At 40.8% G+C, this 16,874-nt stretch overlaps 1 protein-coding gene across 3 annotated transcripts in view; it reads left to right on the top strand.

Moving 5' to 3' along the window:
* Window positions 1-16,874, top strand: part of Adgrv1 (adhesion G protein-coupled receptor V1) — a 580,259-nt gene that overhangs the window by 164,062 nt on the left and 399,323 nt on the right. For all 3 annotated transcript variants that reach the window (XM_039103389.2, XM_039103390.2, XM_039103391.2), the window contains 9 exons: window positions 118-294; window positions 569-751; window positions 2,729-2,908; window positions 7,911-8,075; window positions 11,802-11,919; window positions 14,243-14,363; window positions 15,421-15,559; window positions 15,842-16,027; window positions 16,301-16,533. In XM_039103389.2, coding sequence (XP_038959317.1) covers window positions 118-294; window positions 569-751; window positions 2,729-2,908; window positions 7,911-8,075; window positions 11,802-11,919; window positions 14,243-14,363; window positions 15,421-15,559; window positions 15,842-16,027; window positions 16,301-16,533 — 1,502 coding nt within the window. The remainder of the gene's footprint in view (window positions 1-117; window positions 295-568; window positions 752-2,728; window positions 2,909-7,910; window positions 8,076-11,801; window positions 11,920-14,242; window positions 14,364-15,420; window positions 15,560-15,841; window positions 16,028-16,300; window positions 16,534-16,874) is intronic.

Below are 16,874 nucleotides of genomic sequence, written 5' to 3'. Positions count from 1 at the left end.
TCCAGCTGCTCGAGAGGATGCGGGAGGGGCACCTGGGTCACCGTGTTTGAGACCAACCTGGGCTTCATCCCAGGACCCAGATAACCAAATGAAGCATCTCTTTCTCTCTCATATCAGGATGAAGTTCCTGAGCTGGATGAAGGACTCATTGTCGCCATTGCTGCAGTGAACCTGGTGAACCCCAACTTTCCAGCAGAGCAGCCCCGTGTGCAGAGACCAAGGATGGAATCAGCAGAAATAATGATTGAAGAAAACGATGACCCCAGAGGGATTTTTAGCTTTCGTGTTAGCAGAGTGAGAAGGCATTTCTCTCATCCATAGTAACCTAAGCAAAGCTGGCCATTGCCGATTTGGCCAGTGCCTTTGCATGAATTTGCAAAGCAATCTGACTTATTTGTAGATAATTATTCAGTTTGTATTATGAATAAGTTTTAGTTCTTTTAGCCAGACCACAGAATTCAACATTACATTTTGCTCTGAGTTCTAAGTCCCTTCTCACATAAGTGAGAGTAGTAAATTCAGCACATTGTGGTTTCAGAGAGGTTTCAACCTTTATTCTCTGTTAAAGGGCGTTGGTGGAGTCATCATCGCTCACGAGGGACCTCAGCCCTTGAATATTCTTCAAGTTCCTGTCATCCGGATGGCTGGAAGCTTTGAGACAGTAAATGTTTACTGGAAAGCAACACCAGACAGTGCGGGTCTGGAGGACTTTCTGCCACCTTATGGGATGCTCCAGTTTGCCGATGGACAAGTATGTTCATTAGGAACAGATTGATTTTGGTTTGACTTCAAGCATGTGTGAGCGTCAACCAAGTGAACATACACTAGTGACTGCTAAGTGCATTCTAGTCTGTTTATTTATCAAATGAAATCTGTAAATTACTCTACAGCCCATTAATTAATCAGGGAACAAGAATTCATATCTTATGGTTTTTAACAACAACAACAACAACAAAAATGCATGCAATGTATTCTAATCAGACTTTTCCCTTCTCCAGATCCAAATCCTCCCACCTCACTCTACTCCACATTTTTTCTCTCTCTTTAAAAACCAAAAACAAAAGAAGAAACACATGTAGAGCCACAAAAATAAAACCCAGAATATACATGCACAAGACTGAGATAAGAAAAAAGTGCCTGAGCAAAGCTAATGAGACAAAAAGTGTTCAAAAATCCTACGGCGTTTGCTTTGTGTTGGCCAAGCTGAAGTGCGGCACATACACCCTGAGAGACTCCACTGGGGAGAACTCATTTCTATCTTACCAGCTTGGCTCAGTTGCAGATAGCTTCTTGGATAGGGGTAGGGGCCTGGGTCCACTTCCTACCCTCTGCTCTTGGACTCTATAGCTTGAACATATGTAGGTCCTATGCATGCTGCCATAGCCTCTGTGATGCACAGAAATACATCAGTGTGCTTGCTGTGTCTGGAAGACACTTCCTGTGGAGTTGTCTGTCATCTTTCTGACTCTTAACAATGTGCATCCTACAGAAAGAGAGTGAGTACACTGTCGCTGTCTTCAGACACACCAGAAGAGGTTGTCAGATCCCATTACAGATGGTCGTGAGCCACCATGTGGTTGCTGGGAATTGAACTCTGGATCTCTGAAAAGCAGTCAGTGCTCTTAATTGTTGAGCCATTTTTTCTAGCCCCAGAAAGAGAATTCTAAGAAACAAGCGTCTCACCTTTTTTTTTTTTTGAACTTCTCTTTCATTTGAAATAGACGTTGTAGGCCTACAGGTTCTTAACAAAAAATACTTTTTAAAAAAGCCTGACTTACTATTCTGTTCCTTGTTTTAGTTTATTTATTAACTTTATTTCTTAGTATTTATAAATTGATATTTTCTATTTTATTGCAGAACCATCACTGGTTTACGTAGTTAATTAGATACATAATTTTCAGTACTCTCTCGCCTCTGCACCACTGAAACTTTTTCCCCAGATTCCCAGTGCTACTCCATGTCTTTCCCTGTCTGTGACCAAGTTTGCCTTGGATTGTATTTCCCCAAGAAGTGGTTACACCACTGAAGATGTGCATGGCTTTGTGTGCATATATGTTTGTGTGTGCGTGCGTGTGTGTGTATGTGTGTGTGCGTGCGTGTGTGTGTGTGTGCAGTCAGACAACAACTTCAAGTGTTCATATGTATCTTCTATTGTATTTGAGAGTGGATCCCTCACTGAATACACATGCCAAGTTAGTTGGCTTGTGAGATTCTGCTCTGTCTCAGTTCTCTCCTCCAGTTTCACCTAAGGGGTGCTTGGATGACAGGTGTGTACCACAGTATCTGGCTTTCCATGAGTTCTCAAGATCCAAACACAGGCTCTCCCATTTGTATAGCATTTCACCAACTGAGCTATTTCTCCAGCACAGTCTTAGTAAGTAGAAAGGCATGTGGTTGTTAGAAAGGGCATGACATTTAGAAACTTTAAAAAATATCCATTACTTTTTACATCACTAATAAAATAGCCTATGTCTTATTAAATTTGAAATTAACCTTGAAAATAATAGATTTTAAATTTCTAATGTTAAAGAATAGTATATATAGTCTTAAATGTATATAAGTGGCTATAATATGCAAAAGGCTGCTTTTTTTCTACTGTGTTTTGTTTCACTCATCAAAAATAATGAAAATATTTATGAGGAAACATCATTACATGTGCCTTTCCCAGCTCTGCTCGCTCCTGTCTCTGACTCCTTCTCTCTCCCTCTCCTCACCTTGTGTTTCATAGGTCATTGCACCAATACACATAACTATAACTGATGATACTGAATTTGAACTCTCTGAAACATTCAGCATCTCCTTAATGAGTGTGACTGGTGGCGGCCGCCTGGGCGATGATGTTTTGGTGACTGTTGTCATACCACCGAATGACTCTCCCTTTGGAATATTTGGATTTGAAGAGAAGACTGTAAGTTAAATCTATCATGGGACTGCTTTTCCCCAGTTTTTCATGTAGCTGTCAATAAAATGTATCTTTAACTTTTGTTTTGAAGCTTCTCATAAGTCTCCACTTAATGAGTCTTTCCTCAGGAATGGTCCTTGACGAGGCTGTTGCCTGTAGGAAACCCTCCTGCAGCCTCTGCATACAGTTAGACACTGCAAGCGTTGGGCACAGCAGGGGATCTCGCCAGAGAGCAGCAGATTCATTTTTACTGCTTACGGTAGACCGAGGTGTCCTTCTCAACATGCCTTCCATTTTCTGCCTGTGTTTTACTGCCAGAATGCTGTCCTTGTTGGGAACGCCTTTACCGTTGCTCTTAGGATAGCTTAATTGTGAGAAATACTGCTACTCATCCATTGTACTGGAGTTTTGCCTTGAATTATACTGAGCAAAAGATTGGACGGTAGTCTCTTGTCGCTAGCACTGGCATTTTTTCTTATCGTTCTTCTTTTTGCTGTTCCTTAGCTGTTTTCTTCCAAGATCTGAAAGAGCAAAGCCACTTATTACAGATTTAGCTCTTGAGTGGAGATAAAAAGCTCAACCAGTTCCAAGCATGCAATGTTTATGTGGCTCTATTTGGTGACAGTTTCTACATGAACAGCCTCTTAAATATAAAAGTAGGAAGATCTCTCTCATAACAAATGTTGTGTGGTGATAATAGATAATTATAAATTTATCTCTTAAAGCCTACTCCAATCTGAGATAATCATAAGGATCCTTAGATAATTCATATTTACTGAAAAGCTCTTGTGGCTCAGTCTGTCCCAGTTCACTCTCTTACCTATCCTGGATCAGTCACTCATCACAGGTAGCCGTTAGCAACTGTAACGCTACTCTAACACCCCATGTGACTTTTCTGTGGCTGTAATTCTAGAGCTTTATAACTTGTCTACGAGATCTGTTTTTCAGATACTTAATGTAGTCTAGACAGTACCTAATAATTTTGTCAGTGTAATTTCAGTTTCACAAGAAAATGAGACTTTTTAGAGGACAATTTTACTACAACCAAGTCAAACATTTTCTACCTGGAGAAAAAATCAGGCAGAGGTCTTGAAGTGGCTTGTGATAAGCTAACATCTGGGGAACACAAAATGTATAAGTTCCTGAGATAATATCAATATTATTTTGGAATTTCTGATCACAATATTTCTTAGAATATTGGCATATATATAATATTTATTGGCATATTTTAGTACACATGAATATGTAATTTAATTTTTCAAATTTGAGCAGAACTAACTGCTCAAACCTTCAGTTGGTAAAACCTTATAAAAATACTTTCATTTGTAACATCATCACACATGAACTTGGACGTTGGAAACTGTGTTTATAAGCCCTTCCTCCCATTATGGAAAACAATTTGATAAAAATAATTCATGGTTTATTGTTTGGTTCTTCAGTCAGTGAAGATTTTTTGCATTTGGGCATTCAGTTTGTTTAGAAGCTTCTCTACCTAAGAACAAGAAATCATTTTACTATTCACAAATAATTTTTGTTTATTATTTTATCTTAATTGCTATTATTAACATTAGCATCTAAACCCAACTTAAGCATGACTGGAGAATTAATCTACTAGCCTCAAGTTACTACTCGTCTTACCCCAAAAGTAAAATTAGGAACCCAGATCATACTCTGATTTTTTTCATAACAATTACAAGGAATAAATGAGTTGATATATGTAGAACATTCACACCTACATTAGTTGATGTATGTAGAACATTCACACCTACATGAGTTGATTATGTAGAACATTCACACCTACATGAGTTGATATATGTAGGGCACTCACACCTACATAAGTTGATTATGTAGAACACTCACACCTACATAAGTTGATTATATAGAACATTCACACCTACATGAGTTGATATATGTAGGGCACTCATACCTACATGAGTTAATTATGTAGAGCATTCACATCTACATGAGTTGATTATGTAGAACATTCATACCTACATGAGCTGATGTATGTAGGGCACTCACACCTACATGAATTGATTATGCAGAGCACTCACACCTACATGAGTTGATTATGTAGAGCATTCACACCTACATGAGTTGATTATGTAGAGCATTCATACCTGCATTAGTTGATTATGTAGAACATTCACACCTACATGAGTTGATATATGTAGGGCACTCACACCTACATGAGTTGATTATGTAGAACATTCACACCTACATGAATTGATTATGCAGAGCACTCACACCTACATGAGTTGATTATGTAGAGCATTTACACCTATATGAGTTGATTATGTAGAGCATTCACACCTACATGAGTTGATTATGTAGAGCATTCATACATGCATTAGTTGGTTATGTAGAGCATTCACATCTACATGAATTGGTGTATGTAGAGCATTCACACCTACATGAGTTGATTATGTAGAGCATCCACACCTACATGAGTTGATGTATGTAGAGCACTCACACCTACATGAGTTGGTTATGTAGAGCATTCATACCTGCTTTAGTTGATGTATGTCGAGCGTTCACACCTGTATGAGTTGATGTTTGTAGAGCATTCACACCTATGAGTGCAGTTAATATTTTGACTCTTGGTAGAATTAGTACTAATTGTCATGCAGCCTTCTGAGTTTGTTGTCATTATATCCTGTCTTTCTTTCCACAAAGCATCTTACTTTCCAACATGCATGTGACAATGTTGTACACAGTGAATAGCATTACTTGGTGACAGATTAAAGAGAAAACTGAAAACATTAAGGAGAAAATTGTTATTGTTGAACCCATCAAAATAAGATGCTCACAGGGCAGTGTATAAGAACATAGACCTGTGACTATCTACATGTGTATTCCAAGCTAAGCATAAAATATGCACACAGACAGAATGCTTATAGTTGATTCCTTCCTGCTTTGTTACAAAAATTCCTGTGCCTAAGTTGTGGTGTGAACAGCACTTAGTATGGAGTCCAAATACTTGAATTAGATTTTAGACTCATTTTATCCAAATATCTGTATGTGTCTGGTCTTCAAATTTCTAAGAGGTTTATGGGGCTTAAATAAAATAAACCATATGCAAGAAATAACACGATAAAGGCTTAATGAACAACAGTTAGCTCCAAGTCTATGTACTGGGTTCTGACGTAGAACCTGGTGGACAAAGAAACACAAATTGTGTTTTATTTTTGTCTTCAAACTGGAAAGCATTAAGTTACATTTCAAATCTATCTGAGTATTAGAGGTAACAGTGGACTGTTTTGCATCAAGTGAACATGTATAATTCCCTTATAACAGATCTTTTCATAAGACTTAAGCATGAAAAATGCTATTCCTATTAAATTAATGTGAGTCTCCTATAGTAAGGGGGAAGATGGCTCAGGAGAGAAGTCAATGGGAGGATCTGAGTTCAAATCCCAAGAACCTACTTAACAGATAAGTCTGTAGTGGCTGTTTTTAATCCCAGTTCTCTGATGCTCTCTTAATTATTTTTCTGTTTCTGTGAAGAGACACCATAACAAAGGTAACTTTTAAAAGAAAACATTTATGGGTTTTGTTTGTAGTTTCAGAGGCTGAGTTTCTGGCTATTGTGGTGCGTAGTATGGTGGCAGGCAGGCAGGAATGGTTCTGGAGCAGAAGCTGAGAGCTTATATCTAGTGTACAAGCAGGAAAGAGAGAGAGAGAGGGAAAGAGAAAGGGAGAGGCACAAAGAAAGGGGCTTGGGAGAGGGAAAGAGAAAAAGAGAGAAGGAGGGGAGAAAGGGGAAGAGAGAGAGAGAGAGAGGGAGAGGGAGAGGGAGGGGGAGAGGGAGGGAGAGGGAGAGAGAGAGGGGGAGACTGGGTCTGGCATGGGCTTTTGAAACCTCAAAGCCCATGTTTTCTGTATAGTGACATATCCTCTCTGTCAAGACCACATTTACTAATCCTTCCCCAGACAGTTCCACCAACTAGACACTAAACATTCAAGTATATGAGCCATGGGGTTGGGGTGGGAGAGCGGCAGTCATTCTCATGCAAATCACTCCATATTGAGAGGTGGGAGGCAGATAACCAGAGAATCCATGGAATTATGTTGGTTGGCTAGCCTAGTGTATGCAGTGGCCAAACAAGAGACCCAGTCTCAAACAAAGTGGCAGGCAAGGACCAGTTCTCAAGGTTGTTGTTTGACCACCATACATACATAGAGGCATATGTGTGCCTGCTTTTATATAAAGAAATGCATGTGCGCGCGCGCGCGCGCGCGCGCACGCACACACACACACACACACACACACAGTGTGTACTCAAAAAAAGTCTAAAGAAGACAGAGGTATGGAGAGAAAGACACGCACAGGAAGAGAAACTGTGTGTGTGGACTCTCCCCCCATCTGACCACTCAAAATTGCTTTTAAAATATTTCCTCTTTTGAAAGTCAACCAGCTTAATAAAAACTTCAGCTTACTAAAATTGGTAAACAGCGGCCCACACAGAGGAGAGTTCATACCTGTGTTACTTGAGGAGCCTATGCACTGAAACAGAACTTCAGAGTCTCACTTCCTTTTGCATGAATGTTTGCCTTTGTAGGCAAGGGTGGTATGGTAGTGTGCCTGCTTCTCTGATTGCCTTGGACCTCCCTTCTCCAACGGACACCCGAGGCGTAGGATTCCTTCCATCTCTGCATACTAATTTTTAAAAGATCGTGGACCACCTTCTCTGTTCACCTACAAATGGGAAGAGTAGATGTGGAGGATTGTGGGAAGTCTGAGTTTCCTGCCTGCTATGATCACTACTAACAGTTACTTATTGATAGTGCAGCCACTCTGCTCTCTAAAAGTTCAAGATAAATTTGAAATACCAGTGGCCTGATGTGTAGGAAAGAAAAGAAACAAATTTGAGAGGCTCTTTTTACCAGCCACGTGATAACATGGCGTGAATAGTCACAAATTCAAAACTACAGTGATCACAACCAAATAAGATTATTTCTCCCATATTTTTAATGTGTCTGCCTGACTGGATTTTATTTCTTGCAGGTAATGGTTGATAGATCCCATTTGTCTGATGACCCTGATTCATATGTGAAACTGACAGTTGTCCGGTCCCCAGGAGGAAAAGGAGCTGTCCGACTTCACTGGACTATTGAAGAGAAAGCCAAAGATGACCTCAGTCCTTTGAACGGGACACTGTATTTTGATGAGGTACAGTCAGCCTCTCAATTCCTGTAACATTTCGTTTGTTTTGTACAGAGCCTTGAAGTATTGCTTATGAATTCACATACTAGAATTCAGTATTTCTGTTTTTTTGTTTTTGTTTTTGTTTTGTTTTTAAATCCATGTGCACTTAGAAGAAATGAGAGGAGACATGGGGGAAAGCAGGAGGGAAAGGGAAGAGAGGATCAGGTTGCATACTTCAGACCCTGCCTCTGTCACAGTCCAAAGTGCCTTTCTGTCATATTCCTCTCCTGATTGAAGGTCTAGTTGGCAGACAAACCACACATCCGTGTGTCAGCCCCAAAGCCAGCCTTTCTGCAACCATTACACACGTTATCACTGAGTCTGATATTGCATTTATTTATTGTATGTATTTGAGTCTATCTGCATGGACACCTGCATAACAGAATTGGGCATCAGATCCCATTGTGAACCACCATGTGGTTGCTGGAAATTGAACTCAGGACCTCTGGAAGAGCAACCAGTGCTCTTGATGGCTGAGCCATCTCTCCAGCCTGTGTACATTTTTAAAATTGTATGAGAGCTTCTGGGAAAACATGACTTCTTGCCTGAAGCCTTGCTTGTTCTCCCGGGAAGGCCCTAACCGCTGGGGTACATGCCTCACCCTCACCCAGCGTTCCTGTCTCCTTTACTCTTGCCTGTGCCCCTGTGGTGTCTACATATACATATGTTTGAAGAAGGTACATCTCCCTTTGTCAGCCCAGCGTCCATTTAGCTCAGAGGTCCCCCATGTTTGTTTTATTCTAGTAAAACAAACAGAACAACCACGTGCTCTTGGTTAGAACTCAACGGTACAGAGGGATGCAAAATAAGTGCTGTCTCCCTGCTCCTCTGTCTCCCCACCCCTCCTGGGTAATCGCTATTGATAGCGTCTTTTATCCTTCCAGAACATAGTGCCCCGTCTTCTTCACACATGCGATTTGTGCTTTGCAATGTGTTCCTAACGTGCTGTTCTATACTGTGGTTTAAATTAAATGTTGGCTTTCCATGTTAAACAAATCTCTTGCATTAGAAACATGGACGAATGCATCCTTTTGCTCAGCTCTCACTGCTAGGACCTGCACACCCTCCTGATTTGTCTGTACCACCATGGTTTGGGTGGCTTTGAGATTATTCCTCGTGTCCTTCAGCTCATATCATTTGCTCAGAGCTTTAGTCTCCTGGATTCTGGCATGCCATAGTGTTCTACAGCACGACACATGCCTACGTCACCTCATTTGTGTCTTTGTCTACTTTGTCTACTTTGTCTGCTTTGTTGACTACCTTTCCTTACAGTTGCAGTTTTTCTGTAATATTGGAAGTAACCATGGTCAGATTTTACATTTCCAGGGAGGCTACTTGAAATCTTCTTCCTACCATTTCATCCCATGTGGATCTAGGTAAATTTATTAATGTTGATGGCATCTGGTTTCCAAAGTACGAAATGAGAACAGTGTTTAACCAGAGCAAGGTTTGAGTGCTAAAAAAATAATATGTGTGAGCAGGCTAATTTCCCGACCTTATCAAGTGCTTAATAAAATAGATATTTATAAAGAATCCATGAAAATAGCAGTTTGCCACCTCAGTGTCATGACATTCATCTTTCCCACGTTGTGTACTTAGCGCTTAATGACTTTGAATCTCCAAAGCAAACAACTAGTTTATATCTCTGTCTCTCTGAAATAACCTACAGACATTATTCCCAGGTCACTGCTCCATACGTTTTTTGTGTAGAATATGAATAGTGAAAAATTTAAGGAAAACTTTTCTATGATCAAATATCTTTAGAAACTCTTGATTAAATTGAGGAGGATTTTTTGAGGGATTAGGGGAAGAGTTGCTTAGAAACTTTGTACTTAAGTAAATTTTGACTCACTAGGAAAATTTGTCTAAGCTCATCTCTCCATGAATCAGTACCCCATTACCTCTTTGTGCTTGGCATTCATCGTTACCAGCGCCAGGCAGCTGTTGACTTGGGATGACGCCCCTCCTTTCTCCTCCTCTCACTGACTTAGTTCTATTGAGAGTTGGAGACTCTACGGCATGTTTCCTAGTAAGTTAGAGGGCTGCGTCAGCATGCAGAATATAGTAGAATCTTATGATCCATTGAAGAGCCTGAACTCTTGTGCACTTTTGAGTGTACCTACTCACTGAGATATATTTGTGCCCCTTGGTCAGTAGGTCAATATGCCTGGTGCCTTCCTCCTTGCTTGCTGGCACTGGGATCTGATGGGAAACTCAGCTTTTATATTTTATGCATTCCCTTCTGAGGAAAGACAAGAAAACTAACTTGTTTTACCTCATAATGTAAACAAAGGTCCTTTTAATGCAGTCTGTTTAAAATCAGTTTTCCTCATTTTTATATTTGTAATTTCGCTGCCAAAACAATTCCCAGAGTATTGTAGAAATCATCTGTGATGTGACTCAAACACAGACGCTCTGTGTGACAGATAAAGTATACTCCACTATGGGCTATGGTTCTTATTAGCATAGGAACATGTTAGAACAGCTCTAGGTTTGCTATAATAGTCACATCTCTAGAAACAACCAGAAGTACACCAGAAGTTGATTTAAGGTTGCAAATACGTTTTAGAGCACAGGCCAACTTACTATCTAGGGATGGCAAGTCAACAGGACAAACTCAGAGAAGCGTCTTCACACACAAATAAGGATAAATGCGAGAATATTTGTGGCAGCATTATTAACATAGTAAATATTCAGTTAGATGAACATAAAATTGTAAATACAAACAATGGAATGTCCATTATTATCGAAGGACAAATTGAATCCACACAGGGAAATGCCGAAGGCTGGAGCAGACATAGCACAGCACAGGGAACAGCAGAAGCAGAATTCATGGCACAGAATGATAGACAAGAAGGGCAGCCTTGAAAAGGGCAGCTGAAATGGAGAGACAAAAAGGCACAAAAAAAACCAAAAAACAAAAAACCTAAAAGGCTGTGTGCTCTCCAGTAAACACGGCTACAAACATGGGATGAATGCAAGCTGCATTTGGGGGAACAAGAAAAATATTTATTGACACATGAAGTGACACTTTGTGACTTAGCACTAAAGATCGGAAAAGTGTAACGTACTCAGGAGTACATTCAGTAAGAAACAAGCAAGACTCACATGAAAACAGTAAGACAAATCATTACACTTAAGAAGAAACCAGGACTAAACCTTGTAACAGAGCAAGGCTTGTGGGTAGAGACTCCATTCTCTCATAGGTCAGCCCTGACTGATGCTTTCAGGCAGTATTGCCAACTAGGAAGGTACCACCAACCTGACACTGATGAGGGACGCTGAGAGCTTTTCCAGTGGCAGGGGACTGTACACGCCCTAAAGACTGCAGACTCCAGCCGTGGAAAGCTCTGTCCCTTGTATTCAGCCGACTGTGTCCTGTGTGCATCAGCTCCACCCTTTGTCTCTTTGGGATGTGGACAGTTAATCCTCTAAGTTTGAATTTTCAGTGCTGGAAATTTTTCAGTAAATTTCCAAGTTGTGGGTTTTTTTTTCTTTTCTCCTCAAGAAAGTAAAGTGGAATTCAGAGCTATTTTTATATTGCAATTTTTCCTGGATATAATTCATAATTGTAGGTGGCCAAATAGCATCTTAAAAAGTACATGCACAAAGGTCTTATTTTTCTAATGCGAATGTTTAGAAGTTGACTTTGGTTCATCTTGAAGATGTTTTTTGCTTGTTTCCATGTAGACTGACTCCCAGAAGTCCATTATACTGCACATACTTCAGGACAGTGTGCTGGGGGAAGACAGGCGCTTCACCATTGAGCTGATGGATGCTGGTGAGGTAGAAATATCTCCAGGGAAAGGTAAGAAAAAGCCCGTTTCTGAAATTCAGTATATCCAGAAATAAGTGTGCATTCTAGGCCAATGGTTAAAATTAAAATTATAATATAAACAACACATTATAATTATTGGATTATAAAAACATAAATTTATTAGTTATATCTTTATGCTACACTACTTAAGATTTATAAGGTCAAAGATCATACACCGCTGGGTTTCGTTTATAGTAAAGCTCTTCATTGTCCTTGCGCATTTAAAATAAAATAGGAGAGCTAAATGACCAAACTGTAGTAAACTATTATATTGCACAATATGACACAGCAGAAACTCTCAATTACATTAAAATTAACTATAATTAACTTTAACTAAAATCATAATTGAAAATTTCAATTAAAATTGTGTGTGTGTGTGTGTGTATTGCTAATGTGTATATGTGCATGCGAGTGCAGGTGACTGCAGGCCTGAGGACTTGACGCTCACTGGGACTGCCTTTACCTTGCGTTAGGAGCTGCCCTCCATAGGAGTTGTGGACTGAACTCAGGTTCTTCGTAAGAATGCCACATTTTCCTATGTCTGAGACATCCTACAGCCCCAATAATTATTTTTAAAACATTTTAGTTTATGTGTATGTATGCCAACGAGTTTTCGTGCGTGCGTGCATGCGTGCATGCGTGTGTTTGTACCCGGACTTGTGCAGACTTGCCCACGGAAGCCAAAACAGGGTATTGGATCCCTTTGAGCTGGAGTTTACAGCATTTTTGAGTTGCTGGTTATGACTACTAGGACGGAAACTTGGTTATTTGTAAGAGCTGTTAGTACTCTTAACTTCTGGACCATCTCTCCAGGCCCAAGAATTCTTAATTACACAGGTACTCTCTGTGTTATAAAGTTGGTCTTCATTCTCCATGCTCAGTATAAGCTAATTTTATGTTCTTCTATGAATTTAGAATTATTACCTTGGAATGCTGACAGTGATGCTTGATTGCTTATACTTTCTATGTGTTTTTAGCAATTACATTGCATAATTTTAAAAATTAACACATGAAGCGTAATTAGTATAGTCTAATTCTACATGCTCTTATCTAATATTAATCACTTGGTTATTTTAATATTTCACACAAGTTTCCTAATTCTTATATATTCATAGGAAAGACAGGTATTAGATGATTTCACTTTGCTATGAATAATAACAACAAAAAGGATGAGAAATATTTAAAATCTAAAGTTGCTTATTCTGATACCATCATTTTATAACATTGAAATTCCATGCTAAACAATGCTGTGGGACCGAAGTGGGTTGTCCCAGGGGTATCTTCCCGCTTCTCAGAGGAAAAGAGAAGGGAGAAGGGAGCAGAGCTGTGTGATGGGGGCTATAGTCTGAATGTAAAGTGAATCAATAAATAAGTTAATAGAAGGAAAAAACATTGCACATATTTCCCCAGAAGAGTTGACAGAGGTTGCTAATACCATCCATCAGATTGATCCACACTGGAAGCAAACCAAACATCAAGTCATTTCATGTATTGAATAGAGTAGTACATGGTTGCCAATACATTTAAGTGATAATCACAAATATTGACATTAGATAATTTAAATGATCATTGGTCAAAAAGAAAGTCATAAAATAACAAAAAGAAAGAAAAAGAGAAAAAGAAAGAAAGTGGGGGGGAGGTGCTCTGAAGAATTCTTGCTTTTGATCCTGAGGCCAATGACAAAGCCACACAGAGAACACAGCATGGTGAATCTCACCATGCGTGTGGTAGAGGACAGCTTGCCTGGTTTTGTGTGTCAACTTGACATGAGCTGGAGTTATCACAGAGAAAGGAGCCTCCCTTGAGGAAATGCCTCCATGAGACCCAGCTATAAGGCATTTTTCCAATTAGAGATTAAGGGTGAGAGGGCCCATTGTGGGTGGAGCCATCCCTGGGCTGGTAGTCTTGGGTTCTATAAGAGAGCAAGCTAAGCAAGCCAGGGGAAGCTTCCTGCCCTGCTTGAGTTCCAGTCCTGACTTCCTTTGGTGATGAACAGCAGTGTGGAAGTGTAAGCTGAACAAACCCTTTCCTCCCCAGTTTGCTTCTTGGTCATGATGTTTGTGCAGAAATAGAAACTCTGACTAAGACACCTACTATGCGGTGAGAATGGGGTTTGACCAGATTTTTCCTGCCCTTTTCTGCAAGTGTGATTGCAGGGAGGTCTGAAAAGGCGCCAGGGCCTCAGTGCGCTTTCATCTCCTGATGAAAGGCGGAAACCAGCGTGTGCCAGCAATTATTGTCATCTGCATTTAACTGTTTAGTTCATGTGTGTGCATTTACCTGTTTGCTTCAGAATGGGCTATCTTAAATGTAGGTAGAGCATCAGTCATCATTCTAGGAGAGAAGAGCCCATCAGAAGTTGGAATTGCTTCATCATCCAGACACGTCATTATCGGGGAGCCCTCAGCAACATACAGTGGCACTGCCACCATCAGGTGAGGAGCCTAGGATTTTTTCTCTGTTTTATTTAAGTAGCCTAGAGTAGCAGTTCTCAACCTGTGAGTCGTTACCACCTCAGGGGATGCATATCAGATATCCTGTGCATCAGATATTGACATTATGATTCATAACAATAGCAAAATGACAGTTATGAAATAGCAACCAAATAATTTTATGGTTGGAGGTCACCAGCAGCATCAGGAACTGTATTAAAGGTTTGCAGCATTAGGAAGGTTGAAAACCACTGGCCCACAGCATCATTCATTCTCAAGCAGGCATAGTACGCAGTATCAGTGTGCATATTGGTAAGCATTGTGTGGAGAACAGAACAGACTTCAGACAGAAACTAAAAGCTGTTCCCCGAGCTGTCTAGATGAAGTCTGATCACAAGTAGCCCTGTTTGCTAGGGATGGTTTGCAAAGTCCGTGAGGGAAGGAAGGACAGCCCCATTCTGTCATCGCACACACAAGGAGTTGGTTTCTATAAGTTGATTCTGTGGGTTCTCAAATCAGATCTTACCACGTGACTAAATCTGTAAGTCTGTCTCTCCATGTTTTCTAATGAGGAGTGAAGCAGCAGCCACCAGTGATGTAGCTGGATTTGACTTGAGAGGTCTGCAGTCCGCGCCGAGGCCTCCTGGCTTATCTAGTCCTTTTCCCTGAGTCTGTTTACATGTGGAGCATAGTGTCTCTGGTCTTTACGCTACTCCTATTGTATGTAAATATTAAATAAAATCTGTAAATCCTTGTTTTTATTCCTTTAAAGCTTCATGCTTAGCGTTCACCTTTAGCTTAGGAATTCAGATATGACCACCCTAGAATCCTAAGACTTTGCCTGGTAAGGCTATGTAAAGTCATAATATTCTTGAAATGAGTGAAAATTGATCGAAGGGTACAGCAAATGTTTAGGAAAGATGATTAATTAAAAATATACGACGGGTTGGGGATTTAGCTCAGTGGTAGAGCGCTCGCCTAGCAAGTGCAAGGCCCTGGGTTCGGTCCCCAGCTCCGGAAAAAAAAAATATACGAAACACATGTCCATGTACTGTTGCAGCCTGGATCGTGGCCCAGGGGTTTCCGGGGAGGTCACAGTGGACTGGAGGATATTGCCTCCCTCCAGGGGGGAGTTTGCTGAAACATCAGGACAACTGACCATGCTGGATGGACAGTCTACTGCTACTGTAGTAATTCAGGTACTGGTGCGACTGCCTTCTGTTAGCACTTGTGTGCATGCGCGTGAGAGAGTGTGTGTGTGTGTGTGTGTGTGTGTGTGTGTGTGCGTGTGTGCATATGAGTGTGTGTGTGCACATGTGTGGGTATGAGTGTGCATGTGGATATGTGTGCATATGTGTGTATGTGTGCATATGTTTGTGTGTGTGCATGTATGTATTTGTGTAATTGGAGGGAGGCTACAGAATCTATGGCTGTTTCTATGCGTAGGACAGAGTAGCTTTTTATTTTTTAACCTTCTCCAGGCTTTGGATGATGGCATCCCAGAGGAGAAGTGTTCCTACGAGTTTCAGCTCACTGGAATCAGTGAGGGTGCGGTGCTGAATGAAGCCAGCGTCACTGCCAGCATCTCCATGGTGGCCAGTGACGCTCCCTATGGCCAGTTCTCATTTTCACATGAGCAGCTTCAAGTTTCCGAAGCAGCACAGAAGGTATGGTGTAGACTGCCGAAGTTCTATCTGTTGACGCTAGTGTGGGGAGTGGTCCTTAAGTAATGCCGTTTGTTTGCTCGATTTTCGTTGTTGTTGTTCCTTTTCTAAAGCTTTTTCTCCCTAATGGATTAATTTTTTCCTCATATTGTATTATAATGTCATTTTAGAGAATTTAATTTAATTCCCACATAATCCCAGTAAATAGAATAATTAGAGATGCTTTGTGCAGTGAATTAAAGGTGCCAATTAAGCAGGTAAGAAATTTCCTCCTAGGTTAATGTCACAGTTGCTCGCTCTGGTGGTTCCTTTGGACGTGTGCGTGTCTGGTATGAGACCGGTAGCAGGACGGCTGAGGCAGGCTGGGACTTTGTTCCCACTTCAGGGGAGCTGATCTTTGAAGCCCGAGAGAAGATGAAAAGTCTGCACATTGAAATTCTTGATGACAACCTTCCTGAAGGCCCTGAGGAATTCGTTCTTGCCATTACAAGAGTGGACCTCCAGGGAAGGTAAAGATGAGGAAAGGAAGCCAGGAGAAAGAAAGAGGGAGACCTTGGGCCAGGACTGAGCACAGGAATTAAGGCAGACTATGACTTCCTAACTGTCTAAACTTTATCCCTCCCCCTACTTGCCTGCTGAGGGGACATGGTCCTGTTGGGTAACTCAGCCAGCAAAACCAGACCATTGATGGCCGTTCACTGTGTACATTTCCTTGTGGAATTAGCCTGTTTTCGAGAGCAGTCATAGGCTGGGGTGGCAAGAATTGCTTCCCCATTTCTGCACCCATAAAGAGTGGGAATGGGAGGCAGCTGTCCTTGGTATCCTGAAGGCTGTGCTGTCTTCTCTGTGG

Source organism: Rattus norvegicus, chromosome 2 (genome assembly GCF_036323735.1).
Source record: "Rattus norvegicus strain BN/NHsdMcwi chromosome 2, GRCr8, whole genome shotgun sequence".
NCBI classification, from domain to species: Eukaryota; Metazoa; Chordata; class Mammalia; order Rodentia; family Muridae; genus Rattus; species Rattus norvegicus.
Note: the sequence above shows the minus strand (reverse complement) of the source record. Positions and strands in the feature narration are given on the sequence as shown.